This window comes from Anastrepha obliqua, chromosome 2 (assembly GCF_027943255.1).
Source record: "Anastrepha obliqua isolate idAnaObli1 chromosome 2, idAnaObli1_1.0, whole genome shotgun sequence".
Classification (NCBI taxonomy): Eukaryota; Metazoa; Arthropoda; class Insecta; order Diptera; family Tephritidae; genus Anastrepha; species Anastrepha obliqua.
Genome location: NC_072893.1, coordinates 122,093,487 through 122,111,913, shown reverse-complemented (window position 1 = coordinate 122,111,913; position 18,427 = coordinate 122,093,487). Strand labels below are relative to the sequence as shown.

Below are 18,427 nucleotides of genomic sequence, written 5' to 3'. Positions count from 1 at the left end.
TTCCTTTCTAAATGTTAATAAATCATTTTTCTTTTAATTAATTGATTTTTTTCTAACTCTTTTACATATTTTTTAGTTATTATTAAAAAATATATTAAATTATTAAATTTAAATTAATTGTTTTTCTAAAAAATTTTTTATAACTTTTTACACATTTTAATAAATTGATTTTTTGCATTAAGCATTTTTGTAGTGAAAAAAAAACTTAAAATAATATTAAAAAAGCAGCAGCACTAGCGGCATCGGCCATCCGCAAATCTGATACTAATTCAGAGTTGGATTTTAAATTTTGAAAAATTCCACATTTCTATATTTTTTATTTATTTTCTTGAAATCAAACTTTACAAAAATTTTGAAATCTGAAAATTTTGAAAAAAAGTTTTTAGTTGTTATTCTTTATTAAAATTTGTATCTACAAAAAATACGTTTTAATACATAAATTATATATTTTATTAAAAAAACTACATAGAATATTAAAGAAGCATTCCTAAAAGCATTTAGCTCAAATTAAAAATTTTTGTCACACAAAAAAGGCCAAAGCCTAACATAAAATGTTATGGAATTTCTTACAGACCGAGCATTTCAGCGAAAATTCCCCGAAGCGTTTAAATGCTATTACAAATATGATCCAAATATTTCTTCCAAACTGTTTATTTATATTTATTACAAAAAAATCGGCTCACTCAGCTCTTGCGTCAATGGATTTGTCAAAATATTTGTTTCCTTTGCTAAATATTTTATTAAGAAAAATTCTAATAGAGATAAACAAAAAAAATTCTATATCGGGAAAATGTAAAAGTTAATATACAAAGTTTTCAAATTTTAATTAATTCATTTATTTACATTTACCCAGCAAATACCGAGATCATCTTTATTCACACCCAAATGAACTGGCCTCTACTCTCATGACTCCATTGCGTGTTTAAGGTTGAAAAGGAAAATACCGATCCAGCTCTTCTAAGAGCCACGTATAAAATATTAAATTTATTTGCTAGAAAGGATATATCTCAGGAAAATAGTCTTTAAAATTGCTGGATTTAGTGCCACTTTTTGAATTAACTTAAATATTTGTAAAACGTTTTTTTATAGATAAAAATCAGTCAAAAAGTTCAGAAAAATTAGTGACTAGCACCATGAAGGGAGTCCACGAGGAATGATTCCGGATGATTCCGGACCAGACACAGGGTTCCTGAAGTTGGCTACTAACTAAGGTCGAAATAACTTAATTTAATATTTTATTGTTAAACTAGTCTTGAGCTCACAAATTCAAAAAAATACGATCCCTAAATATTTGGCGGAAACTAACACAGTTCATATGAAATTTTCATATAAATTTTAATACAAAGAACATGAAAAAAATTACTGCATTCATTTTCTAAAAAAAGCACCGGAATAACAAGAAAATGTTTTCACATTCCGAAATCTTAATTTTTTTATTAATTTGTAATTTTACTCAATCAAATAAATTTGAAAAATTTTAAGTAATTGAGAAAATGTATGAATTTGTTTAACTCATTTCAAATTTATTATTATTTATTAAAATAATATAAAAAAAAATTTTAACAAAACTTGAAATCTTATAATAATTTTTTTTTAATAATTTTAACATATTCTGAAATGTAATTATTATTCAAACTTATTATTATTCATTAAAATAATTTTAAAATTTAATAATTTTAATTTTACTTTCTTTAAGTAACGGGTGGGCCATATAGCTTTTGCTTTTTGAACCACCTATTTTTTTGAGAATGGTAACACAAATGACGTGTCAAATATGTTCATAATTTACCTAAAGGTTTAACATTGGCGGAATGGGACGCTATACGCTTGAACCAAATTGGGAAATATTGAAAACCAATGCGTTTTCGGTTCGCTCAATGGACAGAAAATCGTTTGACCGAAGATGAGCATTTTTACCGAAAAATCGTATTTTCTGATGAAGCTCATTTTCATATCGGTGGCTACGTTAATAAACAAAATTGTCGGATTTGAGGCTCAGAAAATCCACACGTTACTGTAAAGAAGCAAATGCATTCACAACGAGTCATTGTTTGGTGCGGTTTTTGGTCTGGCGGCATTTTTGGTCCATTTTTTTTTTTCGAAAATGAGCGAGGAGCCTGTAATCGCGGCGTTACCGTGACATGCTCAACGAGTTTTTGTTTCCAAAAATTGAAGAGGATGACATGGACGACATTTGGTTTCAACTGGACGGTGCAACTTGTCACACTGCCAAAGTTACACCCGAACTTTTGGCTACCGTTTTTGAAAACCGAATAATCAGCCGAAACTCCGATATCAATTGGCCGCCTCGGAGCTGTGATTAAAGCCCGTTGGGCGATTTTTTGTGGGGAGCCGTTAAGGACAAATGCTATGCGAACCATCCAGAGACGATTGATGCTTTAAAACACGAAATCGAAGTTGCCATTCATGAAATTGGAGCCCAAACAATCGAAAATGTGCTTAAAAATTGGGTTGATCGAATAGCCTACTGTAAAGCCAGTCGTGGCAGTCATTTGAACGATATTATTTTTCATTCATCAATGACAATGTTCAATCTTCAAAATAAAAAAAAAGTTTGAAAAAATATTGATTAGTTTTTTTTACAGCCGATTCAAAAAGCAAATTTTACATGGCCCACTCTATACAATATTTTAAGAAATATTAAAGTGAACAGTTTTTTGCTGTAAATAAATATTTTCTGTCAATTTAAGAATACAATTTTTATTTTTTAATTTCATTTCATTTGTTAAATTTAGATAAAAAGTCGCACAGCTTTTTAAAATCTCATAAAATGAAACTTGAAGGAAATTTAAAAAAATATCCAATGTAACAAAAACACAACAATTTAAAGGAAATATAACTTCGCTTTGCAAAACCTCATTAAATACAATACATTTTTTTTTTATTATTTCAAAAAACATTAAAAAGACCAATTACAACGAAAATAAAGACAAAAAGAGAAAAAATTTAGAATTAATTCTTTTTCAAGTTAAGCACTTTTCAGCATTCATTTTGTTCAAAAAAATTATTTAGTTTTTTTTGCTGCAAAAATAAAAATTTCACAAAATTTATATAACAATATTTTTTTAATTACTAATAATAATAATAATATTTATAATAATTTTTAAAAGCTTAAATTAATCAGTTTTAAAAGTTTCCTATTTTTGTAGATACCTAAAAATTCATTAGAATAATCCAAAATAAAGGTTGATCAATGCAAACAAAAATTGGTGTTAGTCACAATAAGTTTTACAATGTTTAAATATTTTTTATCGCAGCGGCACGATATGTTAGTTTACCAAGAATTTTATATAAAAAAATATTTAAAAAGCTATAGAGTTTTCTTAAACTCGTTTTTTCAATTTTTTTTCATTTCAATACTTTTTTCATTCATGAATAAAATCTTAGCTAAAATAATAGAAGTAAATGTAAAATAAAGCAGAAAAAAATTGTGTTATTTAAATTTTAAAATAAACAAATATTTTTTACTGTAGCGGCATAATATTTTAGTCTATCAAAAGTTTTGTGTAAAAAAAATAAAATTAAAAAAGTTATAGAAATATCTCAAAGTCGTTTTTTTTTAATATTTAAAATATTGAAATATGTTTTACTGCAGCGACATAATATTTTAGTCTACCAAGAATTTTGTGTAAAAAAAATTAACTTTTTTTCAAAGATAAATATATTAAATATTGAAATATTTTTTACATGTTAAGTCGTTTTTTTTATTGTTTTCAATTTTATTTTTTGTTTAAATACGCCAAGTAGCGCTTAGCTACACAGTTTTTGAAAGAAAGGAGCCCTGATTATAATTCCCACCAACATTTTATTTTTTTCATATGAAAATTTTATTATTTTTTGCCCTAATTTTTCACAGCAAAAATTCGAAAATATCACTAAAAAGTGTTTAACACCTTATCCATAAGAAAAAGAACATTCACTTACAACGCCACAGAAATTTCTTCACTATAAAAAATGTCAAACCTTTGCCCTTCAAAATAACTCGATTGTAAGAAATATTGCATATTTAGGGCGAATACCACAAATATATCAGCAAATATATCATGCACTTCTTAGGCGATTTTATTGATTAAAACTTATGAAAGAAAACATCAGCAAATTCTCTAAGGAAAGTGCTAATAAAATGAAATGTGTTACTTAATTTGTTTGTAAATATTTAATCTTTTTAAGTTACTTTTTAATTTTGATTTAATATAAAATTTTGTAACTATTTATTTATTATTTATTTTATTTCATTATTTTTTAAATTATATCACAAATAATTAAGGCTGCACACCTTTTCCATAAATTTAATTCCTTTTTTATAACGCAATTCTTAGCTAAAATCACTACAATGTTTACCATATATAAAATTATTAGAAATCCTCTAAAGAAATTTCCAAAGAAAAATGTTTGTTTTTATTAAAATGTTTAATTAAAAATTTTTTTATCCAAATCTAATAAAATTTTACAAATTACATTCATAACGGACAATTTTTAAATGACACAATTTCCGTATTTGTTTGCTTCCCGAATTAAACATTTTTAAAGAAAAAATATTGCATATTGCCGGGCGCACCATTCATTATCATCAAAAAGCTCATTTTTATATCACAATTTTCAGATAAAATCGCCTTAATCCTTATCATATATAAAATTATCAGAAATCTCCTAACGAAATTTTTCATAAGAAAAATTTTTGATTTATTAATAAATTTATTATAAATCAAAAATTTTTATAAAAAATTAATTAATTAAAAATTTCTAATTCATAATTTTTTTTTATTTAAACTTAATAAAATTTTACAAATAACATTTAAAATAAAACTGACAACAATTAAACTTTTTTAGAGAAAAAATATTGCATATTTTTGGGCGCACAAACTCATTTTTTTAAAACAATTTTCAGATAAAATCGCCTTAATCCTTATCATATATAAAATTATCAGAAATCTCCTAACGAAATTTTTCATAAGAAAAATTTTTGATTTATTAATAAATTTATTATAAATCAAAAATTTTTATAAAAAATTAATTAATTAAAAATTTCTAATTCATAATTTTTTTTTATTTAAACTTAATAAAATTTTACAAATAACATTTAAAATAAAACTGACAACAATTAAACTTTTTTAGAGAAAAAATATTGCATATTTTTGGGCGCACAAACTCATTTTTTTAAAACAATTTTCAGATAAAATCGCCGTAATGCTTATCATATATAAAAATTATCAGAAATCTTCTAACGAAATTTTCCATAAAAAATTTTTTTAATTAAAAGTTTTAATTAATAATTTTTTACCCAATTTTGAAAAAATATTAAAAGTCACTTTAATTAAATACAAATAATTGTTAAACTAGGATATTTCTGTATTTGTTTGGTTACGAATTAAACGTTTTCAGAAACAAAATTGCATATTTCTGGGCGCATAAGGTAAATTTTCCAAAAAATCTCATTCGGAGAAAAATTTCCAAAAGTAACTTGTAGTTCGAGTAAATATTCAAAATATTGTTTAAAATATTATATTGCATACTTCTAGGAATTTATTGGTTTTCAAACAAAGAGGCGCTAGCTCTACCACTCTAAATTCTATACCATTTCTGTATAAAGTAACTCTATTTTGCATACAACTTTCAAAAGGTACTGAATCTGATTTGGTAGCCTTGGCTAAATTTCTACAATCGAATTTCTTTAATTCTCTTCAGGTTATATTTGGTAATATACGTGGCGTTGTATGTATGCGGCAGCGTTATTTGTGCAGAAATAAGGCCGTTTGTGAAAGTCGATGCTACCAGCACTTTTTCTAACTTTTTCTAACCTTTTCTAATAACTCTCTTGTGACAAAATTTCTCTTTCAAATATTGTTGACTCAAAACACTTGTTAAATCTGCATTTAAAGCACATTTCTAGGGGCATTCTCACTTTTTTCAAACCTGCTTCAAACTCAAGTGCTTAAAAACCTCACCCTCTGCTCGCTTTTGATAATCCGCAATGGCAGCAAAATACCGAGCCCAGCATATGCCTAACAAAGCACTTATAACTTCAGCACCGCCATTAGACGCCTAAATATATGCCTTGTGATTCTACCCAAGCATAGAGGAGCATTAAAGACGAGCCGAACCAGCAAACAGCGGAAGACACTTGAAAGCAAAAAACACAAAAGAGGATGAGTTGACAAGAACGACGACCACAACTCGGGTTGGGTGTTTATTTTAAATTTAAAATTCTATGCATACATTACGGCGCAGTTAAACGTCCCAACGTTACGCACAAAAGGCTGTCAGGCGAAAATCAAAAGACAACGCAACCAACGAACCAGCCAACCAACACAAAATGTGCAGACTACAAATCGTAGCCATGAAAAAATTTAAGACCAAAACATTGTTGTTAATTTCTATGGTTTGTATTGCCGCATGCCCGAAAATAGGCTATAAATTTGTTTGCTCACTTCACTTTTTTCACTCATGAATATATGCAATAGTATTTCAAAACGCGCACGAAAAAAACGCTACGCTACAAAAGAGCGTGCACTCGAACGCGCTAGTACGCCTTAAGACACGCAACGCGTTGCACAGCAAAAATTCAACTGTTAGCTCTGCAGCATAACCAACGTATTCGTGGTTGTGATTTGGCAAATCCGAGTTGTGTTATGTACAAATTCATAGACATAAACGTCAACTCCAAGCAGACAAGCTAACGATAAGAAAGGCGAAAAACATAGGGAAATTTTGCGAGAGAATACGAAGCAGCGCATAAAGATGGGCAAAGAAAATGAGAGCGCGCAAAAGTGAGAGCAGCGCGAAGTGAGCGAAAGGTATTCCTTTTTAACAAATGGTCGCGCAAGGGTGGAAGGTGTTGGATGTTGTGGTTCGTTTTGTTGTGACCACAAAATTCTTTGCATGCATTTAGGCGCTGCAACTGAAGGGACATTTCTTTTTTTACTTTTAGGGCATAAAGCAATCATAAAGTCAACAACCAGTGCATGACCAGCGACCAGTTCAATGATGCTTGCGAAATAAATAAGCTTTACATATAGAAAAACAGTTTCAAGTTCATTTTTAGGCGAAAAGTGGCAAACGGGTTCGCACTTGGTATAATTATGAGCAGTTGAAGGATAACTATTTCAGTCAAGTAATGATTACAGAAATTTTATTAACTTATTTAAGAACGGAGAGTACCAAAGCGGAATAATATTAAGGAGGAAATTGAAAATTACTCAATTGCTACTAAAAGTATGCATTAGAGAGCTCAAATGTCACTATATTTATAGTAAGTAATCAAAAGCCAAAAAACAATGATAAAATAGATTCGAAACGAGTTTTACTAAGAAAAATCAAAAATGGCGCACAAAGGTATGCAACGGAATATACGTCAATAAAAAAACTTTTGTTCCAGTGAATTGGCTCGAAAATACAAAATTGTAACACCCAAACGCTTAAAAATACGTAACTAGAAACTTTGTTAAAATGGAAAAAATAAGTTTACTTATATTCAAATAGCTGCATAGTTATAGACTTAACATTCAAAGGGGGTTAGGCAGATTTTATAAAATCTAAACATTAAATTTTACTGCAACTTTGTTGTCAAATATACAGGAAATTGTAACATGAAAACATTTAAAATCAGTGAGTTGCATACTTTTATGGGCACCTACTTTAAATACAGTTTTTTTACCACGTGTTTAGTCAGCGGTCAAAAACCTGCGAACGTTTGCTTCCAAAACGAGCAAACCATTTTTAAACATTTATTGCATACTTTTAGGAACACCTCATCACAAATAGCGTCACTTCTGCAATCACATTATAAAAGCATTTTAAAACTTCAACGCAGAATTTTCCGAAATGCCTACTTTGCCTTCCCTGCAACGAAAAGGAAAGCATACTTTCAGGTCCTCTAGAGAGCTTCCTTTCTGCTTTACATTCTTTAATCACACATAAAAATTTCCCGCTATTTCGTTTATGCTACTAAGCACAACTCTCTCAAATTTCGCTCTCTCTGTTCTCACTCAGTAATTTCCCTTTTAATAGCTCAAGAACAAATAGAAAAAAGAGATATTTAAAGATATTTCCTCAAACAACCGTCAATCAGAACTCAAACGTCAAATTTAATAAATTCCTACACTGTCCTTCGCTGCAAATGTGAACGACACAAAAAAAAAAGAAAAACAAAATGAATGAACAAAATAGCGAAAGGCACAGCTACAAGTTAGCAGCGGAAGTAATCGACAACAGCTGTAGCATACTTTTAGGCTGTGATGTTGTGATTGTTCATATCGTTTTTTTCCTTGATTTCGCTTTTGGAAGGAGGAGAAGCAATAAGCGCAGTGGGAGCGCATTTTTCTGGGTTGAAAGAAGCGGAAAGAGAAATTTAAAGTTGGCATATGACGTGCAAGCCTAAAATTAGGCAATACGCAGGCGAATAGTTGGCTTTAAATAAACAACTGAAGTAGATAAGAAGATATTTAAAAAAAATGAATTTGACAAATTCAGGATTTTAATTGTGCTTTGAATAATTGTTTTTGTATACTTTTTTATATTACTCAAACGCTGTCTATGTGTAAAAGTTTCTTCAAAAATTTGAGTACGTCCAGAAAGAAATAATTGAAGTGTTAAAGGTTAAGAGCTGAAAAGGATTCTGAAATTTTTTTTTAGATTTATGGGCTGGCGAAAATCCTCCACTGAACCCTCCCCGAGGGTGCCAGCTGGTAATAAATCCCACAGTTTTCCTATTTTCAGGAGGTACTTAGCTAAGTTAAGGGTACTATGGGTAGGGTTCGATACTCGTCAATAGTACACCACTATTCAAAGTACTTTTAACGTGGTCGGGGGTGAAGGGCTGGATTAAGGTGTGATGCGACCCTTGCCGAGAATCTGTCAGGCTTGGGGCCCTTCTAACAAATAACCAAGTCTCGAACGGAGCTTACGGATAACTGGCGCCCTCCGTAATAACTAGCCTTACCCGTGTAGTTCGGAGCTATGCACGGGTGGACATCCTTTCTCCGATACTCGTGGGTCCAAAAATGCAAAGTGACAATCCAAAAATAAACAAAAACAAAGGAGATCGGTCTTCCTTCTAACAGACCGATAGGAACAAAGAGTTCCGCAATAAGAGCAACGGTCGCACCGAGCTCAAAGAAAACGCCATCCATCGGCTTAATAAGTCGATCGAAACCAATAGCGACAGCCACAGCGAAAGCGAGGCCAGTTGCTACATAATCAGTACTAGACACAGGTCCAAGTACAAGTATTCGATCATTCCTGATTTCAACCCCGACTTCAAACCAATACAATCTGCTTCAAAACGACAACGGTCCTTGGAAGAAAATAAGCCAAGCGCAAAAAGGCATAAATCAGTGGGCGTGACGCCCAGAAGATCATTTGCGGAGGTTGCAAAAGACCGCATTACCGTATCTAAGTGCTACAAGGTGCATCTTATCTGGGTGCCAGGCCACAAGAATATAGCAGAAAACTGTAAGGCGGATGAACTTGCACGAACCGGTACAACGCACGATCTCAAACCGGATAAAGCGCTGATACCTATGCCCATAGCCACTTGTAAATTACTTATAGACAGGGAAACCATCAAGAAGGTAAATACAAGCTGGCAAAACCTCACAACATGCGAACTAAGCAGACAGACATGGCCGAACTGGAACAGCGGTCGATCGAAGATCTTGCTAAGATTCAACAGAGAATCTATAAGAAAAATGAAAAATGGTCATTGTCTAATAGGCAGCTACGCTAGGAGGTTAGGACTCCCGTACTTCGATTTCTGTAGAAGCTGTCTTAATACAGAAGAAGAGGAAACAGTCAGACACCTTTTATGTGAGTGTGAAAGCCTAGCTATGAGAAGGCTGCGCACTCTTGATACAGCATTTCTAACCGATGTAGCGGACATAGCCCCTCTAAAACTAACCAAGCTCTGCTCGTTTATTAAAGCTACCGGATGGTTTGAAAAGGAACACGTAGAGTAAGGATAAGCTCCAGTGGTATCACAATGGACCTGCGAAAGGTCTAAGTGTGTCTCTATGACAACCACCCCACCTACCTACCTACCTATGTAGTAGCGCCATCTGTGTGTAAGACTTTGATTTTGGTGGCAGATAAATTTTGAGAGCTCTTTGGTATGGGCTGTCAATCGAGAAAAATTTTGAAAATTTATTTAATAGTAATTTTAACTGTAACATATTTTGTGGCCATTTTGATCTTTCGTATTTGCTAAAGTAGCGCCATCTATATGCGAGTGCTGAAGACTTTCGCAAAGCTTATGGCCCATTCTTTTTTTTGTTAACTTGGTCACTGTAGAGCCGTTCACTTGGGATCATGGAGTCTGTGGAACTTTTCGAAGTAACATTTTTAGAGCGAGATATTTGCATCTCTAATAACTCACATCTTCTGTTGAACAAGTCCTATCGGAGTTAATTCAATAGAATATAAGCAACTTCATAGAGACGTTGCGGAAAACTCCACCTCCACCTCTTTCATAGAAGAAATCGTAATATTAATGCGAAACAAGGAAAGGAGTTGACATATTTTTTGCGAATTTTCTGCTCTATTAAACCTAGAAGCTTTGGGTTACTGACTAAATAAAGAGATGAACTATGAGTTAAAGGACTAGGAAATTTCATAAGACGCTTGTGCAGTGACCAGGCTGCCTTGAGGTACGAGAAAATACTCGCACCTGCTCGAAAATTATGCAGAAAGGCAAGCTGAAGCTAAGCTCCGTCGCGAAGGGTAACCAGCTTGAACTTGTTCTTATGTGGATACTAGTACGAAGTCAGCAAAGTTTGATGCTGTGGCTCACCCATTGCTTAGTCCCCTGCTAGGTGAATCCAAGACTGCACATACAAAAACACAGGAGCCAATGGTACAGCCTAAATGCGCAATTATTAACTACGTATATACATATTTGTTCGTGGACCCTTGGTGGAGCATAGGACCTCTGGGTTTAAGTAATCCAAAAGTTTAAAATGAGATTAGCTTTCTTCATCCGAGCTAAAGTGCGAGGCTGCTGGCTTTACCACCAGGTTAGCAAGGAATAGAAACTTCTTCCTCGCTGATGCAAAGGTTATACCTTGCCTTGACAGACCCTCATTAGCAAAAACACGGGTTGCCATGCCCATGTCTAAGACAGGGGCTAACGGTTGTCTTTTAGAGAGAAGTGGCTGTGTTATTCGCATCACTTTCCCATTATCGCTGGTTAAAGAATCAGAGAAAGTACTAACTAAGTGCCGGGCATTGGACAACAGAGTAGGCATGGACTTCGTTCCAACAATCCTCGTCATGCGCCTTGACTCCATGTCATCAGGATTCGTACTTGAAAAGAGGTACAGTGTGGTGCTGCCAGAGGCTCAATTGTGGTCAAACTCTGAAAATGAGCCCGAGAAACACTGTTTTCGCCTTTTCCCGGATGGTTCCAGAACCGAGCATGCTTCTGGTTCTGGTGTCTACGCGGAATCCATCGGGACCAAACTACACTCTGCTCTTGGAAGGAGGTGTATTCTGTTCAAATGCAATGAAGTTTGTTGTGGAAAAAAGAAAGAGAGGCAGATCTGTATGTGTCTGCAGCGACAGTAAAGCCCGAAGCCTGTTTTGCTACTCCCTTCTACAGCCATCAAAGCCACGGCGGACAACTTTCCGTGTTTTTTCCCGGCTTCCGCTCGAGCCAGGCTTCTTCGGCGATCGGATAGATTTAACGAAAACTAAAAAGGGGGTGCAGTATATGAGACTAACTGGGTAGTTTGTCCCGACAAAACAGTGCTTATTGAAAAAGCTGAGTTGGATAGTAGCACTACTTCTTATCAATCTAACAGAGAATGCGCTACGAGTGCTTGTTTAATTGATCATGGGGCGTAATCCGAGACTAGCATACAGGCATCATCTGTCCAAAGAAGGTTTGACAATTCAAAGCACTTTATTGGTTTGGTTTTCGCACGGCATTCGCTAGACTAAGCAGGCGCAGTTTTGGATCATGTGTTTTGAGAATAGATCAGCTCTACTCTCTTTACCTAGTCCATTCAAGGAGCCAAAAGCATACGAAGAGAAGTTAATTATGCACCCCTCTCTTCCCATTTTTTCTTTACAGACATGTGTTCATGTCTCGGTCTTTAAGTTTTCATAAGTGAGCTTCCGGTCTACTCAAATCTCTCATTAAGTGGGTTAGCTGATTGCACGCAGAAAGGCAATAGAATCTAGATTAGATCGAAGATATCAAAAGAAGCGTCTTTTTAGGTCTGGGTATATAAGTAAATGCCAAAATTCACTCAGAGACTTAGGTATAAAACTTGCCTAAACCAGTTATGAAAACATAAATATGAAAGCATCAGTACAAAAGCCAAATGAGTCCAAGTGAGGAAATTTATAGAGTTCAGCAAATTTATTGAGTGAAGGATATCTGATATTGATGAAAAAAGGTCAAAATTATTTTATATTTAAAATCAGAAAAATTTAGTGCAAATTTGCCTCGATAAGGCTGAGTATATGTGAGAATAATGGAAGCTACTCAATATTAGTTTAGGTTTTCTTTGATTTTTACTTGTATTCTGCAGACGAAAATGTTCCATAAAATTCCAACTCTCCTGTGAAAGTGATATGAAAGTGGTATGGCTTATGTTGTTGTTGTTGTTATCGTTTTGTTGTAGCAGCATAAAAACGTTCGATACGATTACGTGGAATGCTGCTAGAGCGACAGCGCTTAGCCGGTTATAAATCCGGCCCGTTTCGGTAACGTCAAAAGCAACTGCCGTGAGAGCACGGCACAGTGGTCCGGCGGCCGGACAAAATTCAATTTTTCCACATTTTTGAAATCGAAATTTGATAATGCAGATGTTTTCTTAAATATTCAAGGCAGATTTCCTGAAAATATTACTTAATTTAAAAAATTTTTCATTGTAGATTTTTGACTTTAAACATGAAATTGTATGCAAATCGTACTTTATACAAGAGTTTCATTTTCATGTCTGCAAATAAATATTACGATTTGATTGTTAACCAAATATTGAAAAAAAAAGATAATTGAATATTTAACGGAAACAGTAATAATTCTCTTAAGTTGTGGTACAAAATCCAACTTTTTTTTTATAAAATTTCAAAATTTTTCGAAAATTTTTTTTTAAAGATCATTTTTTCGAGTGGTCCACACCGGTCCACTTGAAATCAACATGAGTGATGTAGCCACATATTTCAGCTATGATCTCAAACTGAAACCTGTTGCGCAAAGTTGCGCAAATTAAAAATAATGTAGCTTTTGTGCATTTTCCCACAGGCAAAACGTTACATATGGCTTATGCAATTTTGTGTAAAAGACAGAAAAAGACATCACAGCCCCATCAGCATTATGAGACAACTAAAAAAAAAAAATTTTTTTTGAAAAAACTAAATTTTTTTTAATATTATTACAATATGAATATGTTATATGTATATATAACACTATATACAATAAAATTATATATAATAATATAACATTTTTTTCTGTCACTGGAGGAACGGGCATAAGCCGATTAGAATATTAACATCTGAGAATTGTTTGTAACAATAAAATCAAAATGACGAATAGTTTTGAAAAAAAGGAGTTATTTATTTTTTTGCGTTCTTCAGAAAAAAAGTTTTGAGTCAAAGAAGTTAGAATTACAAGATTACGTTCTTGAGAAGCTTCAATACCATGAAGATGAACAAAATCGAAGAATCAATTCTAAAGGAAACCGATCCATCTACATTTCAGCTTGGCTTGTCCACTTTACATGCATGGATAAGATTTTTCGAATGTTTACTACACATATCATATCGATTAGAGTTCAAAAAATGGCAGGCTAGAAGTCTAGAAGAAAAAAATAGTTTAAAAAATAAAAATACATCTGTCCAAGCAGCATTCAAAAGTCGAATGGGATTATTGGTGGATATTCCTAAAACGGGTGGTAGTGGAACGACAAATGATGGGAACACGGCTTGCAGGTTTTTTAATGATCCTGAAGTATCATCAGAAATTACTGGAATTAATATTCATTTAATCAAGCGGTTTGCCACTATTTTACAAACATTATCGTCTGGTCTTGATATTAATATTAAAGCATTTCAAAAATATGCCCTTGATTCTGCTAAACTATTTGTCCAACTATGTGATTGGTATTACATGCCGGCTACCGTGCACAAAATATCAATTCATGGGAGTTTAATTATTAAACATGCTTTGCTGCCTATTGGCCAACTCTCCGAAGAAGCTCAGGAAGCACGCAATATGGATTTGAAAAATTTTAGACAAAACAATACACGAAAAATGTCGAGAACTGACACAATGACAGATTTATTAAATGCTTTGCTTTGTTCATCAGATGTAGTTATAATATCAAAAACTAAGGTTCCGAAAAACAAGCCAAAACCATTTTCAAAAAAGGTTCTTGCGCTTTTAAATTTGAAAAATGATCCAGCCTCAGAAAACAGCTCATCAGAAACAGAGGATTCTGAATCATAAAAAAAAAATTAAAAATGAAAAACAAAAAAACAACTAAATATCCAAAAAAAATTAAAAAACTAAAACAAAAAAAAAATTTAAAAATTAAAAATAAAAAAAAAAAAATTAAAAAAAATAAAATAAAAAAAAACTTAAAAATTAAAAAAAAAAATAAAAAATAAAAAAAATCTAAAAACAAAAAAAAAAATGGGGAGAAAATAACCTTACCGTAAACTTCCACGTGGTACTCTCTGGGGTCGGGAAAAATGTAAAAATGAACTCACCAGCTAATTACGGAAGTAAAAATGTATTTATAGTATTCAATGAATTTAAAATTTGCTAAAACTAAGGTCAGATTCGTCATCACAGATCCTTAAAACCCCTAAATATATATTTTCAGCTTAATTAAATGAGTTTTTGAATTTTGTCCGCCAACGCCTTCTGGTCGGACCACTGTGCGCGGGTATGATTTTATGGTCTCTTGTACCCGCAGGTATAACTCATCGTTACATGCACTCAATGATTGCAGAAGAGGTGTAGGGACTTTATGGAATATAACACAGTGAGCGTCCTTTCTGATTGATAATTCGCAATTCAGCTTCTTATCAACCATTTTGAGGCATCAACTACGACTGAGATTCAGGTGTGCGACTTCATTGAGAAAAGTGTAATTATAGTTAGGCGCCCATTAAGAAAGGAGGTGTGGACATATGGCGCAACATATGGAAATATTTTATAAAAACTATGAATGATAAACCCTTTTGATGGCTTATTAAAAAAAGTACCCATTTTTTATGCTCTTTTAACAATTTCAATTTCATCGAAGAATGCCATACACAATATTGATAAAGCAGATTTATGAATGCAATAAATAATACGCCATGATTATTGCGCATTGCAGTCTGCAAATATCTTTCTCTTTCCACCTCGCTCATCTCAGCTAAAGTCTAAGGTTAGCTTTGAACCTTTCATTCAAGTACTCGCCAATATTAGCCGATAGCTGCTCCAGCTCATATGCACTTATCAGCGAACATTAAAAGCTAGAAAGAGAAACTTTTTCTCGCCAAACAAAAACACAATGCATGAAAATATTGAGGAAAAAAGGAGAAAATAATAGCAAAAAATACTAAAAGTGAGCAAAAATTAGTGGCAAAAAGTAGCGAACTAAAAGGTAAGTCTATCGTTGCTACACTTTAAGCGGATTTAACGCACTTAATCCTTATATGTGTGGGGCTCTGTTTTTTTTTTTTTTTTGGTTTTTTTCTTTATCTACGTGGGCACTGCTTTTCTACTTATATGTATGTGGGTGTTTCAGTATTTCCACCATTAAATCACTCTAGCCCTTTCTCACAATACTCCTTCGCCTTCTTTGGTTTGCGCTAATACGACAAGAAATGATAATAAGCGGATTGCATTTGCGGTGAAATTTATGAAACCTACACTTTCGCCATATCGATGCATTCCGAATACTGGTTTTTTTGTTGTTGTTTTCTCTGATAAATATGTATATATTTCACGTATATATATACATAACAGTATGAAGTACAAGGGCAAGGGCAATTGCCTGGTAGGAAAAAGTTGATATTGTTCTTATTTACGGGTAGACAGATTTCTTTTAAACGGAAGATAACTGCAAACTGGAGTTTGAGAATAATACAAGGGCAACCTTTCCAAGTAGGCAGGATTGGATCGAGGGCAAAATCTGCACCGAAGCTTGCACCTCTGTCTTCTCTGACGGATCCAAGATGGAATCGGGAGTCGGCACAGGGGGTTTCTTTAAATCAGTCACTTTATCTATTTCCTTAAAATTGCCGAATGCTGCTAGTGTTTTTCTGCCAGAAGTCTTTGCGGTTCAGCAGACCTGCAGAAAGCTTAGTGAACGTGGTAGTAAGAGAGATATTAAGTTTTTTTCCGATAGTCAAGCAGCGATCAAGGCACTGACGATGCCATGGTGCAGAACAAATTTAGTAAACTCCTGTAAGGAGGAAATCAAACCTCTTGGGTGTGCAGGTAACATTTCTCTGATCCGGGTTCCAGGACGTAGGAACATAGGAGGAAATAGAATTGCTGATGGGCTTGCCCGGAAAGGAACTGAATTGGTCCCAGAGACCTCCTACCCGGTAGGATGCCATCGGCTTTCCTTTGACCATTGTTAAAGAGAAACTGCACAACTTATTTCTCAGAAAAGCGCAGAGCAGATGAAGCTCCACTTCTTCTTGTGCTATTTCGAAAACCCTTTGGCCCCAGTGCAATTCAATTTCCAAACTCGTAGCTGCGTTTGCCGGTCATTGGATTATTGCAGAAGGTGTATAGATTATTAAACACTTTCTCCTTAAATGTTCCGGTTTAGTAGCTAGACGATTGAACTCTCTGTGTGCTCTTCACCTGGAGTATGCCGACGACATCTGCCTCCTCACTCACAAATTCGTTGACATGCAAGCGAATGCGGACAGACCAGTCAAGCTGGTACGCACTGTCGGATAGGAGATTAAAATTGCCAAGGCCAAAGCTATGAGAGTCAACCACAATAGAGCAACGCACATAATGGTTAACGGGTGCCTGCTGGAATTTGTCGAGAGCTTCTACTACCTCAGCTACACTATTACGGCAAACGGCGGAGTAGATGAAGATGTCAACTGCGAGCTAAACGAAACAAGGGCGGCGTTCGGACGAATGCATGCAGAATGGGCGAATTCGAAAGTTTCCAGGCGCTCTAAACTGCAAATATTCAGCTCAAATGTGAAATCAATCTAACACCATCACACAGAGCCTACAATCTTTGATGAACAACTGCCTACGGAACATCTGTATAATACCATCAACAACAACGCGCTGTGGAGATCAACGAATGAGGAACCCATCCTATGGAAAATCAAACACAGAAAGTGGTAATGGATAGGTCACACACTTAGAAAACCACCAGATCAATACGAAAATGGCACTGCACTGGAAGACGTGGGGGGGAGGAGTGGCGATCGGCCAGAGAGTACTTAGAGAAGGTAGATATTGCGCGAGCTAGCAAATGCTGACATTCCATGGAATAGCGCAAGAATGACAGCGCAGAACCGTGTGTACGATAGAAGAACAAGAACAAGAAAAAAAATTTCCAGTGGCTCTAAAAGAGGCACTAATGTCAGGAGCAAGCGTTCTATATAGAAAATGCACTCATAATAAAATTGACGTGTAATAACGCAATAGCTTTATCCCGCGTGAGTAACATAATGATTGGGGGATAAGTTCAAGTTCAAGTTCATGATCATTTTTTTTTTTCATTAAAAAATGTTTAAATAAAATAAATAAAATTTGGTCATAGTAAACCCAAATTTTTTTATGAACAAAAAAATTAAAAACAAATTAAAAAAATAAAATAAAGAACTAAAAAAACAAAAAAAAAAAAAAATTAAAAAAAAATAATAACTTTTTTTAAATAAAAACTTAAAAAATTTAAAAAAAGTTCAAAAAAATAAAAATAGAAAACTAAAAAAAAAATTTTAAATAAGTTGAAAAAAATAAAAATACATAATAATTCAAAACAAAGTAAATCAAAAAATTAAAAAACAAACAAAAATTTTTAAATTTTTAAAACTTAAAATTTTTTTTATTTTTTTGTTATGACTTTTTTTTAACTTTTTTTTGAAATTTCTTTTTGAAATTTGTTTTTTTTTAACTCATTTGAATCTTATTTTTTATATAAAAAAAGTTATTTTTTTTTTAATAATTTTTTTATTTTTATTTTTCTTTGTTTGGACATTTTTTAAATAAAAAGAAAAATTTTTTTTGCTTTTTAATTTTTTTTTTTAATTTTTTTAATTCTTTATTTTTTTTATTTTTTTTCATTATTTTAACTTTTTTTATTAATTTTTTTTTTACTTTTTTGCTTGTCAAAACTGTGGTTTTACTCTATAATTATGATCATATTAAGCCAAACTTAAAATTTTGTAGAAGGTTTACAAAAAATCGACAAATTTTCATCAAAATTGC

General features: G+C 33.0%; 1 protein-coding gene across 1 annotated transcript in view; it reads right to left on the bottom strand.

Moving 5' to 3' along the window:
- Nucleotides 1–277: 277 nt before the first annotated feature.
- LOC129237034 (transcription factor btd-like) overlaps nucleotides 278–18,427 on the bottom strand; it is a 118,874-nt gene continuing 100,724 nt past the window's right edge. The window contains exon 4 of the mRNA XM_054871405.1: nucleotides 278–359. Within this exon, the coding sequence (XP_054727380.1) occupies nucleotides 342–359 (18 nt within the window). The 3' untranslated portion in view covers nucleotides 278–341. The remainder of the gene's footprint in view (nucleotides 360–18,427) is intronic.